This window comes from Leptopilina heterotoma, unplaced genomic scaffold (assembly GCF_015476425.1).
Source record: "Leptopilina heterotoma isolate Lh14 unplaced genomic scaffold, ASM1547642v1 Lhet_114, whole genome shotgun sequence".
Classification (NCBI taxonomy): domain Eukaryota; kingdom Metazoa; phylum Arthropoda; class Insecta; order Hymenoptera; family Figitidae; genus Leptopilina; species Leptopilina heterotoma.
In genome coordinates, this window is record NW_025110833.1 from 5,969,695 (window position 1) to 5,995,436 (window position 25,742).

At 21.9% G+C, this 25,742-nt stretch overlaps 1 protein-coding gene and 1 long non-coding RNA gene across 8 annotated transcripts in view; one reads left to right on the forward strand and one right to left on the reverse strand.

Annotated features, from left to right (window-relative positions):
* Window positions 1-17,767, reverse strand: part of LOC122506916 — an 87,887-nt gene extending 70,120 nt beyond the window's left edge. The window contains exon 1 of the long non-coding RNA XR_006302049.1: window positions 16,811-17,767. This is a non-coding gene — a long non-coding RNA (uncharacterized LOC122506916). The remainder of the gene's footprint in view (window positions 1-16,810) is intronic.
* LOC122506812 (solute carrier family 26 member 10-like) overlaps window positions 1-25,742 on the forward strand; it is a 28,499-nt gene that overhangs the window by 2,110 nt on the left and 647 nt on the right. For 2 of the 7 annotated variants that reach the window (XM_043619166.1, XM_043619157.1), the window contains exons 2-15: window positions 7,335-7,428; window positions 11,958-12,071; window positions 14,034-14,195; window positions 15,218-15,328; window positions 15,717-15,898; window positions 16,055-16,219; window positions 19,318-19,422; window positions 19,573-19,706; window positions 20,267-20,429; window positions 20,631-20,807; window positions 21,268-21,540; window positions 21,884-22,054; window positions 24,164-24,250; window positions 25,239-25,365. In XM_043619166.1, the coding sequence (XP_043475101.1) occupies window positions 11,975-12,071; window positions 14,034-14,195; window positions 15,218-15,328; window positions 15,717-15,898; window positions 16,055-16,219; window positions 19,318-19,422; window positions 19,573-19,706; window positions 20,267-20,429; window positions 20,631-20,807; window positions 21,268-21,540; window positions 21,884-22,054; window positions 24,164-24,250; window positions 25,239-25,365 (1,954 nt within the window). In that variant the 5' untranslated portion in view covers window positions 7,335-7,428; window positions 11,958-11,974. Of the gene's footprint in view, window positions 1-708; window positions 1,046-4,160; window positions 4,432-4,464; window positions 4,595-7,334; window positions 7,429-9,793; window positions 9,941-11,957; window positions 12,072-14,033; window positions 14,196-15,217; window positions 15,329-15,716; window positions 15,899-16,054; window positions 16,220-19,317; window positions 19,423-19,572; window positions 19,707-20,266; window positions 20,430-20,630; window positions 20,808-21,267; window positions 21,541-21,883; window positions 22,055-24,163; window positions 24,251-25,238; window positions 25,366-25,742 lie in introns of those variants that run through there. The other 5 variants (XM_043619172.1, XM_043619186.1, XM_043619177.1 and 2 more) reach the window with 5 other exon arrangements.

Genomic DNA, 25,742 nt, shown 5'->3' on the forward strand with positions numbered 1-25,742 from the left:
ATAAATTAATTAATTAATTAATAAAATAAATCAATAAATAAATAATTATATAAAAATTATTTTCTCCCTTTTATAAATTTATCACCCTTCTTCTAATAAGACAAAAAAAGGTTTTCTATATTTCGGACCAATAAAAAACAATAAAAAAATTGTTTCGAGAAAAACCATTAAATGTCATTCAACCGTAGAATATATTCAGTGATGCACCTTTTATTAAAATCACTGAGATAAATTTTTCCTTTTCTCATATTTTTTCTCATTTTTTTTATTTTTTTTTTTTTTGCAATATTATAATTTCGAGTTCTCTTTGAGCAAGTCAATTGGTTGCTGTTGGGCTATTTTACGTAGGCTGAAACTTGTTTCCCTCGTCGATAAAAATATCAGGCACTGTCGAGTCTCTCTGTGCCTTCAACGTTTCTCGTGTAAATTTCTATACAGGGTGCTCCTTATCAATATTTTCAATATATTATAAAGGGACACAAAGACACAATTTCAAACAAAAAAAGAGAAAAAAAGTTGCAACAGTAAACATTTTTTTTTTTCTAAAACAATTATAAAGTAGGCTATTTAGTCACTGTTAGATATAATTATAAAAACTGTATAGCCATACACACTGAACATATGTATATATATGTATATGAATCAGTGAGATGACTAATTAGTCTCTGTTGTGTATACCTTGAATGTTGCTGGGACTTTTTCTTCCAATTTTCTTCAGTCTGCCATTGAGTTCGTTTGCCTCGAATAACCCGCGTAGGACACTCAAAAATTCTCCGCGATTGTGAATTTTGTTTTTTATAATAATTCTCCGTGATTGTGACTTTTTTCTTGTCTATTTGTAGTAATTTACAAATTTTTGTATTTATTTTACAAAATAGTGAAATTATATAAATTTTTTCTTTGAAAAATTGTGCATCTATTTGAATTTATCATTTTTCGTTTAAATTACATTTTTTGAAATGTCACGTGCTATTTTTTGTGAGTGTAAATTTGTGTGAGTTGAATTATTTTTTTTTTTTGGGAAAATACATTTAGAAAACAAAAGGTTAGTTCGTATTTTTATTCTCTAACCCTATAATTAAAGAGAACAATTTCCTTTTGTCAGTGAAAAATTTTCTTTGTCATTCGCATTTTTCTTTGCCACTTTTTGATACAGTAAAAATATTTTTATTTATAGAATTTACTTTTATAAAAAAAAAGTTTTTTAATAAAACATACATTCACTGTTAAAAATGTGGAAATATTTAAAAATTGATTATTCCAAACTGCTCCATATTTTTTTTGGTGATAAATCTTTTTTTTATCACAAATACTACATTGTGTAAAACAAAATTTTTTCGTTTAATTCCAAATTTTAATTTTCTCAAAGAAAAAATAAATACGTTTCAGTATAGAGTAAAAATTAACTAACAAGGTAATTATTTAATCAACTGGTTTTTCTATAATTTTTATACTATTTGTCCATGAGCCATTTAGCAATATTATTATTATCATTCACTTCAAAAAGTAAATGTTCAATTACCGGATCATTAATTAACAAAAGATAGTAAAAAGTAAAAAAAAAAAAGTGCATCACTCATCGGAAATTATTCCCTCATATTCAATAGTATTTCAATTTGCAATTAAATTAATATCCTATCCATTAAAATCTCGTAAAAATTATAACAGTACTATTTGATTTTTTAAAAATAGAATAACTATTTTTCTCAATTGTTATTAAAACAATAATAAAATTATTATTTTTGAGAAGAAAAAAAAATCACCGTTTCATGGAAACTTTTTCTTTAATTAATTTATTTATTTTTAATTTCTTTAATTTAATTTATTTACTCATAATTTACTCTTGAGAGTAAAAATTAAGAACTTTACTTTTATCTATACTTGGACAAAGTTCTTTCAAGGTAAAATTTATTCTACGAGTTGAAAATCCAGTTTTTATGTGTAGATAAAAGAGACTTGTCAAAATAATAACTTTTTTTGCAACAAGAGTGAAAAAAATAAATTTTTCAAGCAATATTGATTGAAAAATTTTTCAAGAAAATTGATTATGAATTTATGAACAATTAGAGAAAAAGAATAAAATAAAAATTAAACCGTTGAATTCTCAGTCGTCCCAGTCAACTTTAAATCAAAGGAGAATTTTATTAATCAAAAAAGAATTTTAGTAAGAAAAATTAATTTTCAATTTAATTTATTTAATCAATTAATTTTTAATTATTAACTTTCAATTATCAAATTTAATCAATCAATCAAACAATTAATATAGAACTTCTCAAGAAGAAAAAAATTATTTCGTCAATTTTCTTCTTTTTCCAAAAAAAATGTGAAAATAAGCCAAAAATGTGAAATAAGCTTTTCTATTAAATAAAAAAAAACCCGAATATTAATAGAAAAAATTAATTTTCCCAATTTTTTTAAATAAAAAATTTGATTTTATTGAAATTAAAATTCTTAATTAGAAAAATTTGTCTTTTCACAAATTAAAATTTCCAACTAAATCCAGAAAAAATAATTTTATTAGTAAAAATTAATTTTTCTAATTTTTGCAATAAAAAAAAGAATTCATTTTAATTTAAATTAAAGTTTTCAAGTAGAAACAATCTTTTCACATGTCAACTTATTTTTTCTGTAAATCAAAAAAATAATGTTTGGTAGAAAAATTATAGTTTGAGTATAAAAAAAATATTTATTCTATTTTAATTAAAAAAAATTAAAAAGAACCGGAAATTTAATTTTTTCAAGGGAAACGTATTTTCATACAAAGAAAATTCTATTTTTAGTACAGAAAAAAATCCTCTCGTCAATATTTATTCACCAAAGCAATTTTTCCTGATAAAATTGATCTTTTCGAAAAACAAAAATACAAATTAATATAAAAATAATTCTACAACTCAGTCATTTTTTTCTTTTGATAATAAAATTTAAAGATCATTTCCCTGAACCAACGTATTCGTTAAATTTCGAATTTTACTATTAAAAAAAAAAATAATTCTACTAAAATAATTTTTCACTCTTTCTCTCGCCTATTAATTGTGCCAAAGAAAATTCTCTGCAAATTCTAACAAATTAAAAAATTATCGAAAGACAAAAAAAGGCCAAAAAAATAGAACAGAAAGTAGAAAAAAATGTAAAAAAAACAACAAAAGTGGAAAAAAACATTAAATGAGGGAAAAAACAACAAAAAGTAGAAAAAACAACAAAAAGGAGAAAAAACAACAGAAAATAGAAAACACAACAAAAAGTGGAAAAACAGCAAAAGTTGAAAAAACAACAAAAATGTAAAAAAGCAAAAAGTAAAAAAAAACAAAAGTGGAAAAAACAACAAAAATGTAAAAAAGCAAAAAGTAAAAAAAAACAAAAGTGGAAAAAACAACAAAAAGTAGAAAAAACAACAAAAGTGGAAAACAACAACAAAAATGGAAAAACAACAAAAAGTATAGAAAAAGCAACAAAAGTGGAAAAACAACAAAAAGTGGAAAAACAGCAAAAGTGGAAAAAAACAACAAAAATGTAAAAAAGCAAAAAGTAGAAAAAACAAAAAAAGTGGAAAAACAGCAAAAGTGGAAAAAACAACAAAAATGGAAAAACAGCAAAAAGTAGAAAAACCAACAGAAGTGGAAATAACAGCAAAAACTAGAAAACAACAAAAAGAGACAAAAGAAAGAATCCAACAAAAAAATCAACTATAATAAGAAAGTGCATCGAATTTAAATTGTGCCCGGTTAAAATTCAAGGTCAATTGTTTGACCATGGGCCGATTTTAAACGCAGCAAGGGTCAGCTGGACCACGTGCGCTTGACCGTTTAAACAACGAATTTATATACAATACAATATTAAAAAAAAAAAAAGAAAAGTAGGTGCCTACTTTGTCGACACGTATACAACAAATGGTCCACACACAGTAAATTTTATTCAATGAATTAATGAATGAAAAGATGCAAGAAAATTTTATCTCATTTTCCGCACCTATTTTATCAATAACAATAAAAAGTATTTTTTTCACCCAGGTATTTAGAAGTCAAGATCAAAAAACCTCTTATAAAAGATATTGGGAACCGGAATACACGTTACGAGAGTTTCGTAAGACCTCGTGATTTCTGTCAAGATCAGAGAAATCTTGATCGTTATATTCCTTTATTTACAAAGCTTCTATGAATGCACTTAGTATTAGTCTGCACTTCTCAGTGGTAGCAACAGACTGAGAGTGCTTTAATAATTTTAAATCACCGAAAAAGTTTGCGCAGCATCCGCTTTGGACCGAGAGAAGATAATCAGGGAGGATAATTTAAAACTCTCCCCACGACTGCTTCTTTATCTGCGTATCTTCCCTTTTTTTTAAACTATTTTATTTCCATTTTATTTTCGAATTTTCCCTCTCCCTCTTTCTTCTTCTTCTTCTTCTTCTTCTTTTCTTTTATTTGCTTCAGAAAAGTAAGTGCAATGTATTAGTCAAGTGGCAAGGCATTTTTTTTATTTATTTATTTATTTTCGTTCTCCTCTCTATTTATGGTGCTCTTAACGAATTCACTGTGGTTTCGTCATTTCCTGAGATGAGTTCTTTGCTATTTTTCACTTTATAAGGGAAAAAAGAAAGGTCAGCGATTTTTTTTTCACTAAATTTTGAATAATACATTCTGTTGTTGATTCGTATAATTCATTATTTCTTATTCTTGGTCCATTTTTTTATTATTAATTATTGTTGATAATTAATTATAATTAATTTTCTTCTCATTTTATTATTTTAATTGACGTGAGTCGGGTTTCTTTTTTTATTATTCAGTTTTCTTTTCGCTTTTCCATGTTTTTTTTGTTTTCTGTTCTTTATGTGATAATTATTTTTTAAAAATTGATAATTGCTAACATATTAATTAAAAAAAAATGTTTACTATACTTTTTTTACTATTCGAAAAAAAAAAATTATTTTGACTATTCTTGTTTATTAAAAAGAAAGTAATTAATAATCTTCTTCAAAAAATTTTCGAGGTTATTTTATTTTTTTATTTTTTTTATTTTCATTATTATTTTATTATTATTATTTTTTTATTTTCATTATTATTTTATTATTATTATTTTTCAGTTTTAAAAATTGCTCCTTTAATTATAGTTCCAAAAATCCCGTGAGCAAAAAAAAAGAAACATTTTTGCAATATTTTATTATTCAGTATCAATTATTATTTTCATTCTTCAATAAGAATATTATTATTGTTAATAAATATTAAGTATTAAATAATATTCAAAAATTTGACTACAAAGAAATTTTAAAAATAATTATCTATAATTGTTATAAAAAAATGAAAATAATAATTTATAGGTATTGAATAATAATATTTTGGAAAAATAATTCAATTCCTTGAAAGTAAAGAATTTTTGGAACATTGACAATAATAATTTAAGGATAATTAAATTCCTTCTCTAAAATTTATTTTATAATAATATTTATTTATAATATTTATTATAATAATATTTATTTTTCAAATTAAAATTTAATTTTTATATTAAAATAAAATTTAATGACAATTAAAATTAATTAAAATTAAAATTATATTTTGATTAAAATAAAATTTAATGAAAATTAAAATTTTATTAGACACATAATTTATGTTTCAAAATTCTTAATTAACGATTTGCATTTTTATTGCAGTCGCAGTAATATTATTGAAACTAATAATATTACCGTTCCTAAATTTCTTAAACTTATTTATTTCCTTTTTAAATTCAAATTTTATTTTATTAAAAGTTCGTTAGGTGGAAAACGTAATTCATAATATTTCAAAACTTTTAAATAACGATTTTCATTTTTATTGCAGTTGTAGTCATTTTTCAAATAGTTAATAATCGAAATTTAGTGGAAAATTTAGTCCAAATGAAGTAAACAAATAAAAAGAAAAAATAAACAAAAAAATATCTAATGAACAAAAAATTAAATAATGAAACAAAAAATAAATAAACTAATAAAATATATTTCTGTTATTTTTCCTTCAAAATATTTTTCGCTTCTTCAAAAAAAAAAAAATCCTAGAACTTTTCAATATTATAATTTTTATTTTACATAACCTCTGAAAAGAATATCTTATCTAACAAATACATATTATTATTTTCAATTGTTTTTTTTACCTTCGAATAATAGTTTTTTGCCAATAAAGAAAATAAATAAACAATTTTTTTTTAAATTAATCACGAAGGAAATATTTTTGTTTTTCTAGAAATGAAGACTTCAGTCTTCATTTCAGTCAAATTTTTCAAGATGAATAAAGTAAAACGATTTCAGTCACGTCAGACAAGAACAGATTATTATTCGCTCGTAATTTTATGAATGAATTTAAGATAATATAATATAAACGTTTTGAGAATTTTTTATTACAAAGTGATTAAGAAAAAAAAATTGTAGAAAAAAATTAACCTATATATAAATTATTATTTTTCATAAATAATTATCATTATTAAGTGTGAAGGTAAATAAATACATTTATTTATTTATGTTAATTTGTGTAAATAATGTTTCGACGTAAAAATTATAATACACTTTAGAATAATAAATTATATTAGTAAATTCAATTATAATATAATAAATTATGTACCTCTGAATGACGTAGAGAAATATTTTTCATTTTAAAAAATTATATATGAATTTTAAGAATTTAATTTAAACATTTTAAGAAATTATATTTTTCACATATTATATTTTTTTTGTATATAACAATATAATTTTTTTTTTGTTTAATAAATCTTATTTTTTTAATAACACTAAAGAATGAAAATTATACAAAAATGAAAGAAAACATCTTTAATAATGTCAAGATTATAGCAGTGACGAAATCACAAAAAATTTGGTTAGAACAGGTGTGAAACGATAAAAACGACAAAAGAAATTCATTAGACAAACATTATTTTTAAAAATTAATAATTAAATGAATAAAATTATTTTACTAAATTTGATCAGTTTTGAAATCAAATTTATTAAAATAGTTTTATTTTTAAGAAAAAAATTACATTTTATAATTATTAATTAAAAATTCTTATTCACAATAAATTTAGAAATTAATTATATTCTTTTAATTATGAATTTTTATTTTTAATTTATTTTTAATAAATTTAGAAAAAAATTATATTGATAATAATTATTAATTATAGATTAATAAATTTATTAATGAATAAATATTAGATAATTAATTAAATGACTCGAATATTAATTTTATCTTTAATTTGCAATTTTTTTGTAACTATGTAATTTTTAATTTTTACTTGGCAAATTTTATTTTACATTTTAAAAAATATTTAAATACATTTTTTTACTACTAAATTTTCAAAATAATACGAAATTAAAATTTTTTCAGGTAACCAAGAATTGAATTATTATGCATTTTTCTATTCCGTGAAAGTGACAAGAAGCAAAAAATTGACGATCATCTAAGAAGAAAAAATTACCTTGTAAGTTTTTTTTATTGAAATACTATTTATTTTATAAAAATTCAAAATTTATTATAATTTCTCACAAACATTTACATTTATATTTGTTAAAAATATTTATTTCAAAAATAAAACAAAAAAATTACTTTTTTAAAAAATTAACTACAAATATAAAAATATTAATTTCGAAAAAACCGAAAGAAAAATTAGCTTTTTCAAAAAATAACTACCGATTTAAAAAAATCAATTCAAATAGCAAAAGGCTTTTAAGTTTCATTCAATAAAAAAAACATTGGCAATTAAAGAAATTACATAATAAAATGTAAATAAAACTCGTGTAAAAATGTAAAAAAAAAATTACATACCTGTCAAAATAATTACACTCTCGAATATTCTAGGAAAAAAAATCTCTAATTTGCAAAAATAATGATAAATGACTACTTTTGATGTGAGTTTTCATTAAAAAATTACGTACCACCTTATAGTGACCATTACATTACAATAAAAGATTTTCAATTAAATTTTTGAGATAAATATCGTCATGGATAAAGAAAATCAATGTCTCGCTGCAATTATATACGAAAATGTCGATAACATTGAAAAACGTTAGCACTCTGTGATTTTGCGTCAAACTCATTTGCAATATACTTTCATGAACTGTTATCTCACTCTTTCGCGCTTATTTTCAGTCATATGACACAAAAACCGGTCTTATGATTTACATAAAATTGATCACATGACGACCTCACGTCTATTAAACAACACTTTTACGATTACACGCCTTTATCAATAATAATTAACTTTCTTCTTCTCTTTCTCCGCTAATTTTTACTCGTCTTTTGCGCTCGCTATTATCGTTTCTGTACATTATAGCAAACACGCGTCAATTTTTTACTTTTGTATTCACTATATAATATAATAATTATTATTTTATATATTATATTAAAATAATAAAGTTATTATAATATAATATATTATTTTTATTTAGAAAATATTTTTTTCATTATTAATATAAATATTTTATTTAACAATAATTTAAATATTGTTTATCAAAATATTTACTTTATTCATTCAGACTTAATTATTATACAATTATACGCCCAGAAAAAAATATATTTGACTCAGAGCCAACTAAACTTTTTATTTATTCATCAAATAAATTTTATTTGGTTCAAAAAAATGTCACTTGGTTCAAATAAATTTTATTTGGTTCGAATAAATGTTATGTGGTTCAAAAAAATGCTATTTGGTTCAAATAAATTGCAATTGGTTCAAATAAATTGCAATTGATTCAAACAAATTATATTTGGTTCAAATAAATTTTATTTGGTCAAAAAAAGTGTTTTTTTGTTCAAATTCGTTCAAAAAAATTTATTAGGTTCAAAAATATTTTTATTTACTTAGTTCAAATAAAAATTTTCTTTGTGGTGAATAAAATTTTTATTTACAACAAATAAATTGTATATTTGATACAATCAAAAAAAATAATCAAGATTTGATTATTTAATTATATATTTTCAGTATTTGACTCAATAACCATTTAATTTAATTTAAGTTACTTTAATTAATTTTTAATAATTTAAAATTACATTTAAAATTAGATTAAATTTAAATTCAGGTTAATTTAAATAAAATGTTATTTAAATTTAATTTAACTTAAAAATTATTTGATTCAAAATAAATATTCATTTGATAACAGAAAATTAATCGTTTATTTGAATCTAATACATTTTTTTCAGTGAATATACAAAATTATTGTTTGTAACAAAAACGAGCTAAATAATTGTTCGTATGTTCATTGTTTATTATACAAAATAATTAAAAGCCGGTTTTAATGAAAAGCAAACAACAAATTTTTTCATTTCAAATTAAATATCACAAGTCAAAATTTGTTAGACAATTAAAATTAGATTTCGAAAAAATTCCTGGAAATTAATTACAAATTTTACAAAACCTGACGTGTTGTAAAATTCCCAATTACTGCACTACTTAAAAATGCATTACAAGAATTTACCAATTATTTTTAAACTAATTTCCATTTTTTCCTCTTTTTTTTCTTTTATCTTCAAATGTTAAAGATAACAATTATTTTTTGTTTTGTTTTTAGCAAATAAATTTCAACTCAACATTAGTTTATAACCCGGAAGTTATGCAAAAGAAAAAAATTCAATTTTCAAACATTCAGAAATGTTTAAAACATTTAAACAAAAAAGAAGGAACACACATGAGACACAATGCATAAAAATCTAGAAATAATCTCATTTTATAATCACCAAAGATTTGAGATATTATGAAGAAAAAATTTTTTTTTGTTTTTTAAACAATAAACGACACGGACTAAAAACCTGAGCAGCTTATGCACAATCACTTTATCAGTATCGTCGGAAACAGAGTTGCTCGAGCTGGCTCTCACGACAGTTCATATTTATTTTCTGACAAGTTAATTCTTGTTAAAATTGTGTGTGCTTGTGTATTTTTTTTTTAATTAATTTGGACAAAAAAAAAACAAATAACCGTATAATCATGATGTCAGGTAAATAATTTCTATAATTAATCGTGAAGAGTATTTTTTTCCCTCTCTTTTTTTTCCAAATTAATTTTTATTAATTACAACGAAATAAAAATCGTATGACATATTGTACATTTGTGTGTAGGCAAAATCCAAACATTTCTTCACATCTATTGTTAACTTATCGATAAAAAATTCTGTCAACTTGCCACGTTTTACTTTTACTATTCATGGAATTATCCAAAATATTATAATTCACTTCAAATTTAACGACTTTTCTCACAAAAAAAAAAAAATTTACCAAAAAATAATTCAAAAGTTTTTTTGCTCACTGGAAAGATTTCAGGAAAAAAAATATTGTGTTTGGACTTGAAAAATTATTTTGTTAATATAATAATATATAAATAATATAATAGAAAACTTGACTAATTTACTTAAATTAAATAATTGATAATTGATAAGTTACTTACTTAAACAATTTTATATTTAAATATAACATTATTAAATAAATAAATTATAATATTATTATTTTACAAAACAAACGTTATAATAATTTTTATGAATTTATTTATTTTTATTACTTTAATATTATTATTCAGAATCAATTTTTTATTAATAATAACGATCCATGAATATAACAGTAATTAATTTTTATTATTTTTTGGTATTATTTTTTTTATTACTTTTATTGTTATTATTTTATTTAACAATATTAGTTTCAAAATCAATTTTTTTATCTGTAAATCTAAAGTTTTCAATTTTTTCACTAACAATTTTCTAAATTTAATAATATTAATAATAATAATTGCTAACATTAATAGTGATATTCATTAATATTATGAATAATAAAATGTTAACAATAAAAAATACTACAAAAGTTTAAGTATACAAACAATAATAAAAAATTAATAAACTCTTTAAATCCAAATTAGTTAGAAATAACTGATAATTATTAGTAATAAAAATAACTAATAATTAATTATAAAAATAACTAATTATTAATTAAATTTACTTAGTAATTAGTAAAATAGTAATTTGAATCAATGACTAACTTTTAACTATCAATTTAGTTATTTTTAAACTATAATTAAAATCTAAAGAATATAAAAAATTATAATTAAAAAATTAAATAATAGTAAAATAATTATTATTGAAATTATTAAATTATTGGTGAATTTCAAAAATTTTAAATTGAAATTTTAATAATAAAAAATGAGAATAGAAAAATTTCTATTATAAATCATAATTATTATAATATATTATAAATAATAATAATTCTTATAATAAACAAAAAAAACTTCTATTACATTTTTTTTATTATTAAAATATTTGTTATTATTATTTTTTTTATTTTTATTATTATGTATGCACTCAAATAAATAAAGTTAAAATTCAATTAAAAAAAAAAAAAAAATCCCACCGTTACACTAAATTAATAAAATTTGTCCGATTGCATAATGTCAGTTTACGAGAAATTTTTCTTAAATAAGACAATTTAAATGCTCAAAGAAAATTGAGGGAACATATTGAGAGGTGAAGAAATGTCAATTATTTAACGCCACGTGTATATAATAATCTATATCGCTCCATTCTATGAATAGTATAATGTCTATAAAACAAAAGAGAAAAATGAGAATGTAAAAAATCGATTATGAAATTTTAATGTTGATTCGCGGGGTTTTGTTTGTTTCACCTTTTAGCTGACTTACATTCACACAAAGGCAGTTCACTCACTCACTCACACACACAAATACAAATTCACGCATAAATACTCACACGAATAAACAAAGAGATGCAATTGCATTTACTATCTAAACCGGATGACGCTTTTCGTTTGCAATAAATTGAGGCACGAGTATAGTAAACCTATATGTATTTAATCCAATGAAGCGTATTCATCAGTTCTAATTAATTAAATTACAGAGAAAATATTATGACATTTACTAGACTTTATATTGTCAATAATAATAATAATAATAGTAATAATAATAATAATGATGATAATAATAATAGGAAATTAATTTTTTTATAAACATTATAGACGTTTTGTGTGACGAAATGACAGCAATTTTACCGGAATTGGTGGTACGCCGACCAGTTTACCAGCAAGATGAATTGCATCGAATTGGACAGTATTCACAATCTCAAACACCACGTGAGTATTACGAATCATCTATAATAAACAGTGCCGTAACTTATTTTGTGCCAAAATATTTTACGAGTGACAATTCTTCTCACTTTTTCTCTCTCTCTCTCACTCTTTTCTTTTTCTCTCTTAAAGAAAAAAAAAGAAAAAAAACAGAAAAAGTTAAAATATTGGCATATTTTCAACAGTAAAATAAATTTTATTCTTTTCATTTAAATCAAAAGTTTATAAAAAATTTTACGAAAAAGAATTTCTAATAAACATAATAAGCGAAGGGAAATATTTCATTTTCAATGTCACAAGAAATATTTGGCTAGGAAAATTGTTAAATTTATTTCAAAATTTATTATGAATTTAATTTTAAAAAAATAGAGAATTCGAGAAAATTTTCTTTTCCCTAAAAAGAATAATTGTCGAAAAATTTGTTTTCTAGATTCGTTGTAAAGATATTTATTATAAAAAATTTTTTAGTATTCGAGAAAATTTTCTTTTTTCACTTAAGAGAAAAATAATTGAAAATTTAATCATTTTTATACATTTAATTAAAAAATTCTATTTTAAAATATCCCAGAAAGTTTTCCTTTATTTCTATAAAAAGAAAATTTGGTAAACAATTGTCATAATTTTCTATATATTTAATTTAAAAAAAAATTTATTTCAAGTATTCTTGAAAATTTTCCTTTTCTAAAAAAAGAAAATTTGATAAATAATTTATTTAATTTTCTATATATTTAATTTTAAAAAAAATTTATTTTAAGTGAGAAAATTTTCCTTTTCTATAAAAAGAAAATTTGCTGAAAAATTTATATCTTTTATCTATATATTTAATTAAAAAAATCTTATTTTAAGTATTCGAAAAAATTTTCTTTTTTTTGTCAAAACTATTTTTCAAAAACAAGAAAAAGAAAAAAGCAAAAACAAAAAAAAGTAAAAAAATAAAAAAGTGAAAAAAAAACAATAAAATTACAAAATCAAAATAAATAAATAAAACACAAAAAAATAACCAAAATCAAAAAAATAACAAGACAATACTGTAAACAAATATTTTTCACTCAAAAAAAAAATATTTAGTCAAACACAGATAGTCTTCTATTAGTGATAAAATTAATAGACTATATAGTTAATTTCTAAAAATGGATATAACAGTAAATGATCTAAATTTTTATTTTTCAAGATATATTTTTATGTTTTAAGGTTAAAAAACTTTTTTTCTATATCTGTCGAATAATAATAGTACAATTATTATCGGATTATTTTTTTCTTCATAATATAATGAATATTGAGATCAAAAACAAAAAAAAATCATGAGCATTATTATTATTATTATTATTATTATTATTATTATTATTATTATTATTATTTTTATTATTATATTCTATTTATCCTGCGTGGAATTAAAAAAGGCTTTTGAAACAAGTACAGAGCAAGTTTTACTCTTAATATCTTATCGTTATTCGCTAATAGTGCCAATTCATTCAACGAAAATTCTACTATCACACAACGATAAAGTAAATTAAATTTATCAAAATTATCTCTCCAATAAATATTGTCTATAATCGTATTTTATTATTATTTATTTTCTAAAACACTAAACAGTAAAGCAAAATGTATTTTTTAAAGCGAAAACTAGATCTTTATATCCATTTGTAACTAAATAATAAATTAATAAATAATAATAATAACAATAATCAAATAATAAATTTATATAATTATTATATTTCAATTAATAATAATAATAACCAAATAATTGAAATTTATTAATTAATTATTAAATATTAAATTTATAAAAATAATAAATTTTATTTTATTTTAATTCAATTGTGTAAAGAGAAGAAAATAATTATAAAGTAATTAATTTTATCACTAGCAAGAGAAAATCAACAAATTGTATATACTCTAGGGAATACCTACTTAAAATATTTAAAAATTTTTTTCAAAAAAAAACTTAAATTAATTTATTGTTTAAATTAGTTTCAGAGAAATTATCAAATAAGTGTAAAGACTTTGAGGTAAAAGCATGTATAAAAAAAACAGTGCCCATTGTAGACTGGCTTTACAATTACGAATGGAAACAAAATATACTGGGCGATACAATTGCGGGACTCACAGTGGCTGTTATGCACATTCCACAAGGTAAACATTTTTTTTCAAAATATTTTTCACTAACAAACTGCGATCTTATTATAAATATATTCTATATGAACTGAGAAAAATTTGCAGGAAATTTCACTATGCAAATATTTTTATTCCACTAATAATAATTCCATTAATAATTAATAGAAAAAAGAATAAAAGTCAATGTAGAAAATAATTGTTTAAAATAAAATAGTTAATTTATAATTGTTCTAAAGAAATTACTTAACTTTTATTGGGGTATAAATAAATAAATTTAATTATTAATTTATTAATAAATACGCTAAAAAATACTTAAAAATACGCTACGAACGTTTACATGATCCACAAGTTTTGAACGTTAAAATGAACGAAGAACTTTTTATTAGAAATATTTTTATAAATTACTGTTCGCAATAAAAATTAAAAACTTAAATTTTACACTTAGAAAGTTTATAATTCATTTTTTTATATCGACAAAAAATTATTGTAATAAAAATTTAAATTAAAGAAGATATAAATAAATTTCGTTCATTTGAACGTTCAGAAGTTTGGGATCATACGTTTACAAATAAATGAAAATATCAAAGAGCTAAAACTATTAATAAAACTGTTAATGAAGGAATAAAACTATCGACAAAGAACTAAAAATAGTAATAATAAACTAAAAATATTAATAAACAGATAAAAAAATTTTAATAAACAAATAAAAAAAATATTAATAAACAAAAAATATCAAAATAGATATATGAAAAAAACAAAAGACAAACTAAATAAACTGAATATTAAACAATAATTAAATAAATAAACTGAAACAAAATAAAAAAACTTGAGCCAACGAAATAAAGAAAATAAAAAACAAAAAGAATTACAATCCAACTAAAATTATAAAACAACAAATTATAATTAAAACTAAATATAATAATTACTACTGAGCAAATAAATAAAAAAATTAATTAGAACTAAATTCGAATAATAATAGTAATAAAAATATTAATAATTGTAGTCTAACGAAAATAATCTTTCAAAATCTTCTTTTTCAGGAATGGCATACGCAATCTTGGGCAATGTACCCCCAATTGTCGGAATTTACATGGCATTCTTTCCAGTATTAGTATACTCAATTTTCGGAACTTCTAGACATAATTCAATGGGTAATAAAAAAAGATATATTTAATTATTTTTAAAAAATGAATTAAAGTATATAAATACTTGTCTAAAATAAACAAAATAGAAAACAATTTCTCTGCGCAAGAGTTCAGGGGGAAAAAATATCGAGAAAATCGCTACGAGAAGCGACCCCCCACCAACGACGCTACGCCTTCAAATAGTGGGGAGCCGCTTCTCTCAAACTACTTCTCACTTTACCCCAAAGAAAAACTTGGAAAAATCCCCGTAATTGTCCTATCAACGTTACCAAAAAAAAAATTGTTACTAAAATACCAAAAATATATTTGGCTATTTCGATACCAAAAATATCAAAAGACAAGAAAAATATTTATCAAACACAAAATTAATATCTTCTTTCAAAAATCTTTACAGGCACATTTGCAGTGATATGCATGATGACTGGAAAAGTAGTATTAAATCACGCGACATTTCCTCCAGACACAAATAATAGTACAATAGTTAATAATAATACTTCGAATCTTAATCCAGAGAATATACAATATACTCCAACGGAAGTTGCTGCAGCAGTTACATTCATGGTGGCTCTTATGCAGGTACATTTTATTTTTACGATATCATAAAATGAATGTCTAGATCACGCACTTTATATTATATATATACATATTCCCACTGAAAGTATATTTATGAATATATAAACCATATATATAACTATATACATATTTCTTGTTGGCATAAAACTCAATACATAGTTGGGAATGTATATTCTACGACTGGGTGTCATTTCCTCTCTATTGTCCGAAACTTTGGTCAGTGGTTTTACAACTGCAGCCGCCGTTCATGTACTCACATCCCAAATAAAGGATATTTTTGGTCTACAGCTACCGAAACGGAAAGGACTCTTCAAAGTTATTCTCGTGAGTAAACAAAAACCTTTATTTTTCATTTTCTCTCTACTACTATACGAATTTTTACTACCTTCTGCGTTTGTACTGACTATTGAGTTTGAAAAATTTCAATTTTAAATCTTACCTTATTATATTTTCTCTATTTTTCCGAATATTTCGATATAAAAACGATCAACAGATTCGCTTTTTCGGACATTTCTTTTTTATGTTTAAAAAGACAGAATTTATCCGTCAAAAAATTATAGGTTATGTTTAGGAAAGTTCGTAGATTTTAGATTTATTTTTAATCCCCTCCCGGGGGGGGGGCTTTGTCATATTTTTACCTACAAAATAAATTTTTTTTCCTAAATCGCAAGAGAGAAAGTTTTTCCTCTTCTTTCCCGACGAAAAACGTCACGATTTTACGAAAAATGTTCTCGGGAAAATTACTACGAAACGAACTCTGTTGACTGGTTTTCAAACTATTACGGAAGAAACGAAAGTTCCTTTAGAGAAACTGTTAACGTGGCGAAAAATGGTACTTACGATGAAATTATCACGTCGCACTCCTAGCGGACATACCAGAAAATTCCGTAACAATTTTTGTTTAAAAAGACTCACTTTTTGCCGATTTGATGAAATTGGAGTTGATCCGGTGCTGGAAAAATGTATCCGATCTTCTTTCTTCTAATAAATCTTCTCTCTTCGAATAAGATTAAAAAAAAACACTAAACTGAATTTAAAGTATTTCGACACTCCCGAAAAAAAATAAATAATCGAACACTCCCGAAAAAGTACTTCTACAACTATTAAACACGATAGCAATGAAGAATAATTAATAATAATTTACTCGTGAGAAAATAATTGATTTTGATTGCAAATGATTACAAAGTACACGCAACAAGCTCAAAAATGTGAATATTAATATATTACTCTAATAATTACCCACGTGGTAGAAATTAATATTCGACGTTCCGGGACGTCCTCGCGCAACGACGAAGGGAATACGACTGAGGCGACGCGCCGAACGTGCGCGCAGGAGCCTTCCCCCACCATGCCCACTCTCACGCCGCGCAGTGCCGTCTCTACCGTGATTCGCCCCTACGCACTGACTCGACTTTTTTCTATTCTAACTCCGTTAGTTATTTATCACAATTTTTTTTAATCAAATTTCTATTTACTATAATTAAACACGATAGCAATTAAGAATAATCAGTAATAATTTACTTGTGAAAAAATAATTGATTTCAATTGCAAATGATTACAAAGTACGCGCAACAAGCTCACAAATGTGAAAATTAATATATTACTCTAATAATTACCCACGTGGTAGAAATTAATATTCGACGTCCCGGGACGTCCTCGCGCAACGACGAAGGGAATACGACTGGGGCAATGCGCCGAACATGCGCGCAGAAGACTTCTCCCACTCTCACACCGCACAGTGCCGTCTCTACTGTGATTCGCCCCTTTTCTATTCTAACTCCGTTATTTATTTATCACAATTTTTTTTTTATTAAAATTTCTATTTGCTATATTTTATTACAATTATATTCTTTATTTATTTAAATTATAATTTTTCCGTGACGAAGGGAAAATAATTAACCAAGGCGTATGATAATTAATGACAAATGAAATATTACGTACCAGTTTTTTTTCTCATAAAATATTCAAAATAGTTATTTATTAAAAAAAAAAGAAACTACTTTTTTCAGTAAATTATTTATTAAATTTAATTATATATTCTTTAGGTTTTCGTAATATATTTTCGAAAAAAAATTTCCACATTTTATAATGGAAAAATATTACAATATTATCCGATAATTTTATTCCTGGAAAAATTAGTAATAGCTCTGTCTCTTTTCTTTCGATGCGTGTCTATACCTGTTCTAGGTAATTTTCAAATTCAACCTCTGTTTACAAAATAAATTCTTTGTTCGGCTATATAATTTTATACAATCTCAAGTACACTGAAGGTCGAAATAGAGAAAAATAATTTCAAAAATTATTCTCATAATTTTATACTATTAATTTATTAAATTATTATTTGTATACTATTTCCACCAATTATTATTACCAAAAATAATAAAGTAAGAAAAAATAGTAAAATAAATAAAAAAATGTACAAAAAGTACATTTTTGTACATTTTTTTATTTATAAACTATTTTTTCCTACTTTATTATTTTTTTGTGACTTTTTTGATAATTTGTTATTTATTTTTCTATATTATTATTTTATTTACGCATAAATTATGATTAATTTTATATTAATTATAATATTTTAAAAAGAAGAATTTTTTGTCATATTTTTATTTTTTATTGTTTATTTGTCATATTTTCTAAAACTACAAATTTTTATTAATTTTTTACTTTTTAAATATTTAAAATTTCGCTTTTATTCTTTTCGCGATCAATTTCTCAATATTTGCGGTCTTTTTTTTATTACGATAAAGAGACGATCAACTATTTTTCAAACACCCAAATAAAGTAATATATATTTTTTCTGACAACATTCAATTTTTAAAGAGATTTGCCATGGAAAAAGTTTTATATTAAAAAAGATTCTGTTAACTATATTTGAACGAGGAAAAAGATCACTTTAATGACGAGAAAAGTACTATAAAACTATAGAAAAAGTTGTAACATAAATTTTCTATATGAATAAGGGAATGCTAACGCTTGGGCATCTAAAACTTTGGTCTATTTTTCTTATGCATAATCAGAACTTTATGCTTTAAAGGGAGATAAAATTTAACTTTTTTTAAGTGACTATTCTTATATATTATAATGCATTATACAGCAGAATAATGTAGACTTTTTTTCTCCATTCTCTTCAAAACTCAATTTTCACAATTTTTCCTTTAAAAATATAATAATATAATAATTCGAAAGCAATAAAAAACAAAATAAAAATTCGCAAAGTAATTTTTCTATAATTTGTATACTCCAATATTTTAACTATTTTATAGAAATTAATTTTTGTTTAGTTATTTTGTAATAAAATATTTCGGCCTTCTTTACTCCCAAATAATTATTTTTTTTCGTTAATTTTATTTTTCTTTATCGATTTATATTTATTTTAAAAGCAAACATTGATTTTTGGTATAATTTTTTTGATATCGTTTCAGACATATGTGGATATTTTTACTCAGATAGAAAATATTAATTATGCAGCTACAATTCTTTCTGCAATTACAATGATTGCACTTGTGATAAATAATGAAGTATTAAAGGTAATTTTTTCTGAATTAACTTTTTAATAAAAAATAAATTATTTAGAGATTTTTTTTCGAGAAAAAAAATGTTGCATCTTTTAGAAAAAATTTTGCTATTATAAAAGAGAATAAAAATTAATTATTTTCTAAAAAAAAAATATTTTCCAGCCAAAATGCGCAAAGCGCTGCCCAATTCCAGTTCCAATCGAAATGATTGTTGTTATTTTTGGAACATTATTATCAGTCTATATGAAATTACCAGAAAATTATGGAATTATAACCGTTGGCTCCATACCTGTCGGGTGATTATTTTACAAATATTGAAATATTAATTTTTTTATTTATAGTAATTTTACTTTTTTAGTTTAATCTTTTTTGTGTTATTATTTTATTGTTTTTATTTTATTTATTTTAATTTTAGTTTATTATTTATTTCTTTTATTTCTAGTTTATTATTTATTTCTTTTATTTTTAATTTATTATTAATTTCTTTTATTTTTAATTTATTATTTATTTCTTTTATTTTTAGTTTATTATTTATTCATTACATTAAATTATTAATAATTTATTTTTTATAATTTCATTTCAATTTCTTAAATATACTTTTTTATTACAATTTTCTTTACAATTTTTTTTGATAATTTTTTGTAACAATTTTTTGTTAAAATTATTTTTGACAATTTTTTATTACAATTATTTTTACAATTTTTTATTACAAATTTCGTCCAATTTTCTTTTTTTATTATAATTTCTTATTAAAATTACCCACTCCACTAATTGCATTAAGAAAATCAATTACCAACTAATTATATAATAATATTAAATTACAATTTAATAATTTTTCATTTTCGTAAATTTTCAGTTTACCAGAACCGAAATTACCGTCGTTTAGTTTATTGGAAGCAGTTGCCTTGGACAGTTTTGTGATAACAATGGTGACATATACCATTTCAATGTCAATGGCATTAATATTTGCTCAAAAGCTCAACTACGATGTCGATGCTAATCAGGAATTATTAGCGCAGGTAATAAAAACCAATTTTTTATCAAAAGTACTTTTTTCAAAAAAAAAAAAAAAAAAAATGAAATTTATCACCCAAATCTATATATGGAAATTCACAAGGGGGAAAAAAATTACAAAAAAACAACAAAGTTAAAAATTACTTTTTATTTTTATGAATATATTAAAGGAATAAAAAAACAATTTTTTTCGAAATTTATTTCAGGGGCTTGGAAATCTTGCAGGATCATTTTTTTCCTGTATGCCTTCTTGTGCCTCTTTATCGAGATCATTAATTCAACAGAACGTGGGAGGACAAACTCAGCTCGCAAGTTTTATTTCTTGTAGTATTTTATTGAGTGTTTTACTCTGGATTGGACCATTTTTCGAACTCCTACCAAGAGTAAGTTTTATTTATTTATTTACCAAAATATAGAATTCGTAAATGTTTAGGAAAAAACGAGAAAATTATTTTTCGTGATCTCTGGACGCTGGGGATCGAACCACTGACCCTAAGTTCCACTCTCACTTCACGCACGCTTTAACGACCATGACCATCGCCTATTATACTTTCGAAATTAAACTATATTCTCTTTTGTGTTTATTTATTTAATAAAATATATTTAAAATATTTAAACATTTATAAAGAATAAAAAAATGTTAAATAAAATTAAATTTATTCATTTATTTAAATTAAATTTATAAATTTAAATAGAAATATTTAATTTTAATTCCAAAATTATTTTAAATAACACTTCGATACTTAAATATATTTTGTTTTAATTTTCTTCTCTATTTTTTTTCTTTTATTATCTATTTTATTTCTATAAAATTTGTAATTAACATAATAAAATTAATTTCAGTGCATTCTTGCCGGTATTATAATAGTGGCTTTGAAAGGGATGCTGATGCAAGTGAAGGAATTTGTAAAATTTTGGAAAATGTCAAAAGTTGACGCTGGAATTTGGATGATGACATTTTTGAGTGTTGTAATTTTGGACGTTGCCTATGGACTTTTAACTGGTGCAATATTGTGCATTGGAAATTTATTGACACTGACAATGAAGCCTTATACTTGTAAATTAGCCCTTATTCCTGGTACTGAATTCTACTTGGACGTGAAGAGATTCAAAGGAGTATGATCAAACAGTAATTTCACTTGCGTGTAATTTTAGAAAAAAGAGAAAAATAAAAAAAAATTCTTTCAATATTTAAAAAAAAAAAAAGAAATTGGAAAAATTGGAAAAATTGGAAAAATAAAGCAAATATAATTTTACAATTAGAGAAATAAATTTTTTCGAAAAGTACACAATTAAGAAAAGAATTAAAATACAAAATCAAAAACAAAATTAAAATATAAAATTAAAATAAAATTAAAAACAACATTAAACCAAATAAAAATTAAAATTAAAATACAAATTTAAAAAAATAATTACTAAATATACAAATTAATTTTAAATTTCTAATTTATTATTCCAGACAGTTGAAGTGCCTGGAGTGAAAATTTTACACTATTGTGGAGGTTTAAATTTTGCCTCGAGACAACATTTTCGCAAAATAGTCTACAAAATTGCCGGAATTGTTCCACAGAAGGAATTAACGTTAAGACTAAAAATTTCAGAGAGAAGTTGTACAGAATCAACAAATAAGGTAAATAACATTTCATACAGGTGTAAAAATTTTTCAGAAGAAAAGAAAAATAATAATTGATGCCCTTAATAGAAATTTAAAAAAAAACAGCTCAAATCCTGTGAAAAATGGTAACTTCATTATTGTTTATATTAAAAAAAATGTTAATAAAAATAATTTAATGTTGTGCACTGTCAATTAGTAGAATAGAAACGTTAAGTGTGCTGTATGCAGTATAAGAATATTATTGAAAGAAAACATTTTTTTCCTTGTCACCACATTCTTTTTTCATTATTTTATAATTATTATTTATTTATTTATTTACAAAAATAAAATTACGAGTAATTTTACTTGCGTGTAAAAAAGCAAAAAAACAAAAAAAAATTCTCTTTAAATATTTTTAATAAAAAAGTCAAAATAAAATTAATAAAAATTTTTTTTTATTTAAACATACACCACTATAATAATAATTATTGAAATAATTATTATAATTATCAAAATAATTATTATAATTATTAAAATTGTTAAAACAATTATTATAATTATTGAATTTGTTAAAATAATGATTGAAACTAATTATATTAATTACAAATTAAAATAATTATTAATTATCAAAAAAATAATTAATAGTAAATACTCAGTAAATAATTATTAACTATTCAATTGATTAATTTAATAATTTCAAATATTAAAATGTATGAAACACAAAAATTAATTAATTGAATCACCATCAAATTACTATTGAAGCATTTTTAATTTTTTATTTCATCGAAAATAATAAAAAAAGAAGACAAAAAAATGTTTTCTTTTAACGTTTTCAATTTAACAATAAATGTCAAACGAATTCGATTCAATTTAGAAGCTTAAAAAGTCATCATAGCTTTCAATCATTTCACAAACTGTGCTTTATGCGTAGAAGCTTTTTCATTAAATATTCAATATTTCTGTTTTAAATGTTCCCTCAAATTAGATCAAGCAAAATCGTCTGAAAACTAAAAAAAAAATAAAATAAATTCCTCCAACGTTTCTTTTTATATATTTGAAATTCTAATAATTTAAAAATAAAAAGATAATAAATAAATTAATAACAATTAAAGTGATAATGACAGTAAAAAAATCATTATTAATATGTAAGGAAATAATTTATTTACAGTTCATTTTATTTCATGCGAAGAATTTTACTTTTTTTATTACTTTCATTATTTTTTATTATTTTATTTTTTTACTGTTAAGAAATTATTTATTTGTTAACAGACACTTTTTTTGATGTAAAGAAATTAATTTTTTAATAACCATACAATTTTTTTTAATGTAAAGAAATTATTTATTAATTAACGCAGAACATTTTTTTAATGTAACGAAATTATTTATTAATTAACGCAAAAAATTTTTTTAATGTAAGTAAATTATTTATTAATTAACGCAAAAAAATTTTTTAATGTAAGTAAATTATTTATTTGGAGTTTTTTTTTAATTACTGTAAAAAAATAACTGATTTAGAGTTTTTTTTTATTTACTGTAAAAAATGACTGATTTACAGTTTTTTTATTTCTGTATTTATTTACAGTAAAGAAATTTTCGTTTTTTAAAGATAATTTTATTAACTGTAAATAAATTATTTATTTAGAGTTTATTTTATTTCTTGCCACTTATTTACAGTTTTTTTGTTTACCGTGAAGAAATAATTTATTAACAGTTTATTTTTTTTATCAAAAAATTAATTTTTACACTTTTTTTTATTTACAAAAAAAGTTTCGTTTTACTCTTCCTTTCATCTACCCTAAAGAAATTATTTAATAATTTAATTTACTGTAAAGAAAAAAAAAACTAGAAAAAAAAGTAAATTCAGTTATTAAATTTATTATAAAATTATAAATAAACTGATAAAAAAATTTATTCTATTCCTTAACAATAGAACTAAATATTTTTTTTAATTAAAATATTTTAAATATAAAGTGCAATTAAAAAAATAAAAATATATCGCAATTTTGCAACATCTGGGGAAAAATAAAACAAAAAAGAAAATTGATTAATATTCTCAACTATTAGGGAATGACCCTGAGTTAGAAAATAATTTATTTTCCGGTTGTAAAAATTATAATAAGTGAAGGTTTGCCGCTCTAATTTCAGGACGGATATTCGAATGTTGGTTTTGAAGGGGACACGTGCAACTCCCAAGAAGCTTCTTCTGTTTCTGGAATGCCGTACACCAACAAAGTAAAATATTAATTAAAAAAAAAAACGACAGGAAAAACCAATAACATTTAAAACAGAAAATTTTCTTTTTCTGTTTATTCCCATTTGCTTCTAGTCCCTATTTTTCGTCTCTAATATATGTTTATCATCTCATTTTTTTCTGTATATAAAAGAAAAATCTGGCAGGTAGTCGTCACATATACATTTTTAAAATTTACAAGTTTACTTCGCAAATATATTAAAAGACGAAAGATTCTCTTGTAAATTTTAATGAAACTTTAATATGTGTGCTTCTTTTAGATATACACAAAATTATTCACAGAAAAACTCTAGTTTTTCGAGTTCAAAGTCTGTAAGTTAAAAAACTACCAATTTTTTTTTCGAATCTGAATATCATTTTCAGAATTCGTATATATTTTCCTGAATTTTTTTTAACAATTTTATTTTCATTTTTATTTATTTTATTCATTTGATTTATTTTATTAATTAAAAATTTTTCCAGCCAAGAGGAATTTACATTTATAATTATTAATTATCTACAATTAAATATTTGAATTGCCTGGAAATATTTAATTCTTAAAGCTATAAAAATTTGAATTTTTTATTATAGTCGAATATTTTTCTACTCTATTTTATAATTTTTTTAAAAATATTTATTCATTGTTTTAATATTTCAACATTTATCCATTTTCCTAATTTTTTAAATATTTATTTTCATTTATTATTTACCATAAAATATTCTTTATTCTATTATCTATTATTCCAAAAAATGATCGAATATATAGAGAAAAATTTTTTAATTTAAAAGCTAATAAAAAAATAATTTATTGAGATAATTCAAGTCCTTAATTGAACTATAAAAAAATTACTTTTAATTTTATGAAAAAAAATTTTTTTTTCAATATTCCGGGCAAAATAAAAATTAGTCTAAAAGAGATTATTTTATAAGTTTGACCAGGAATTCAAAAATGAAATGTTTTTTTTAATGGGAAAATTTTATTTTTTATAGTTAAAAGTCTTAATCCTAGACTTTTCGGCCTTGGTCCATATTGATCCAGCGGGTGTGGCAATGCTTCGGTCTTTGGTTGAAGAATATAAAAAAATCGAAGTTTCTCTATACATTTCCGGATGTTCAGGTGAGTTGTCAAAATTCTTCCCCCCCTCATTAGTCTTTCATTCTTCAAGTCCATTTCGCTAATGCATTCTGTATTTTGCTGCCGTCACTCTTGAAATCTCAATTTAATGAAAAAAACACCCCCTTCTTTTTTTTATTAATAAAACTTTTATTTTTAGTTTCACTGATAACTGATAAAAATTACATTCCATTAATCAATCAATTCAATTTCAATTTGTTCAGATATAAATGGTATAAATTGATACAAATGAATAAATAAATAATAATAATAATAATAATAATAATAATAATAATAATAATAATAATAATAAAATTTAAATAATAATAATAATAATAAATTAAAAAATGTTTTAAACTAAACAATAATTTTACTAATTA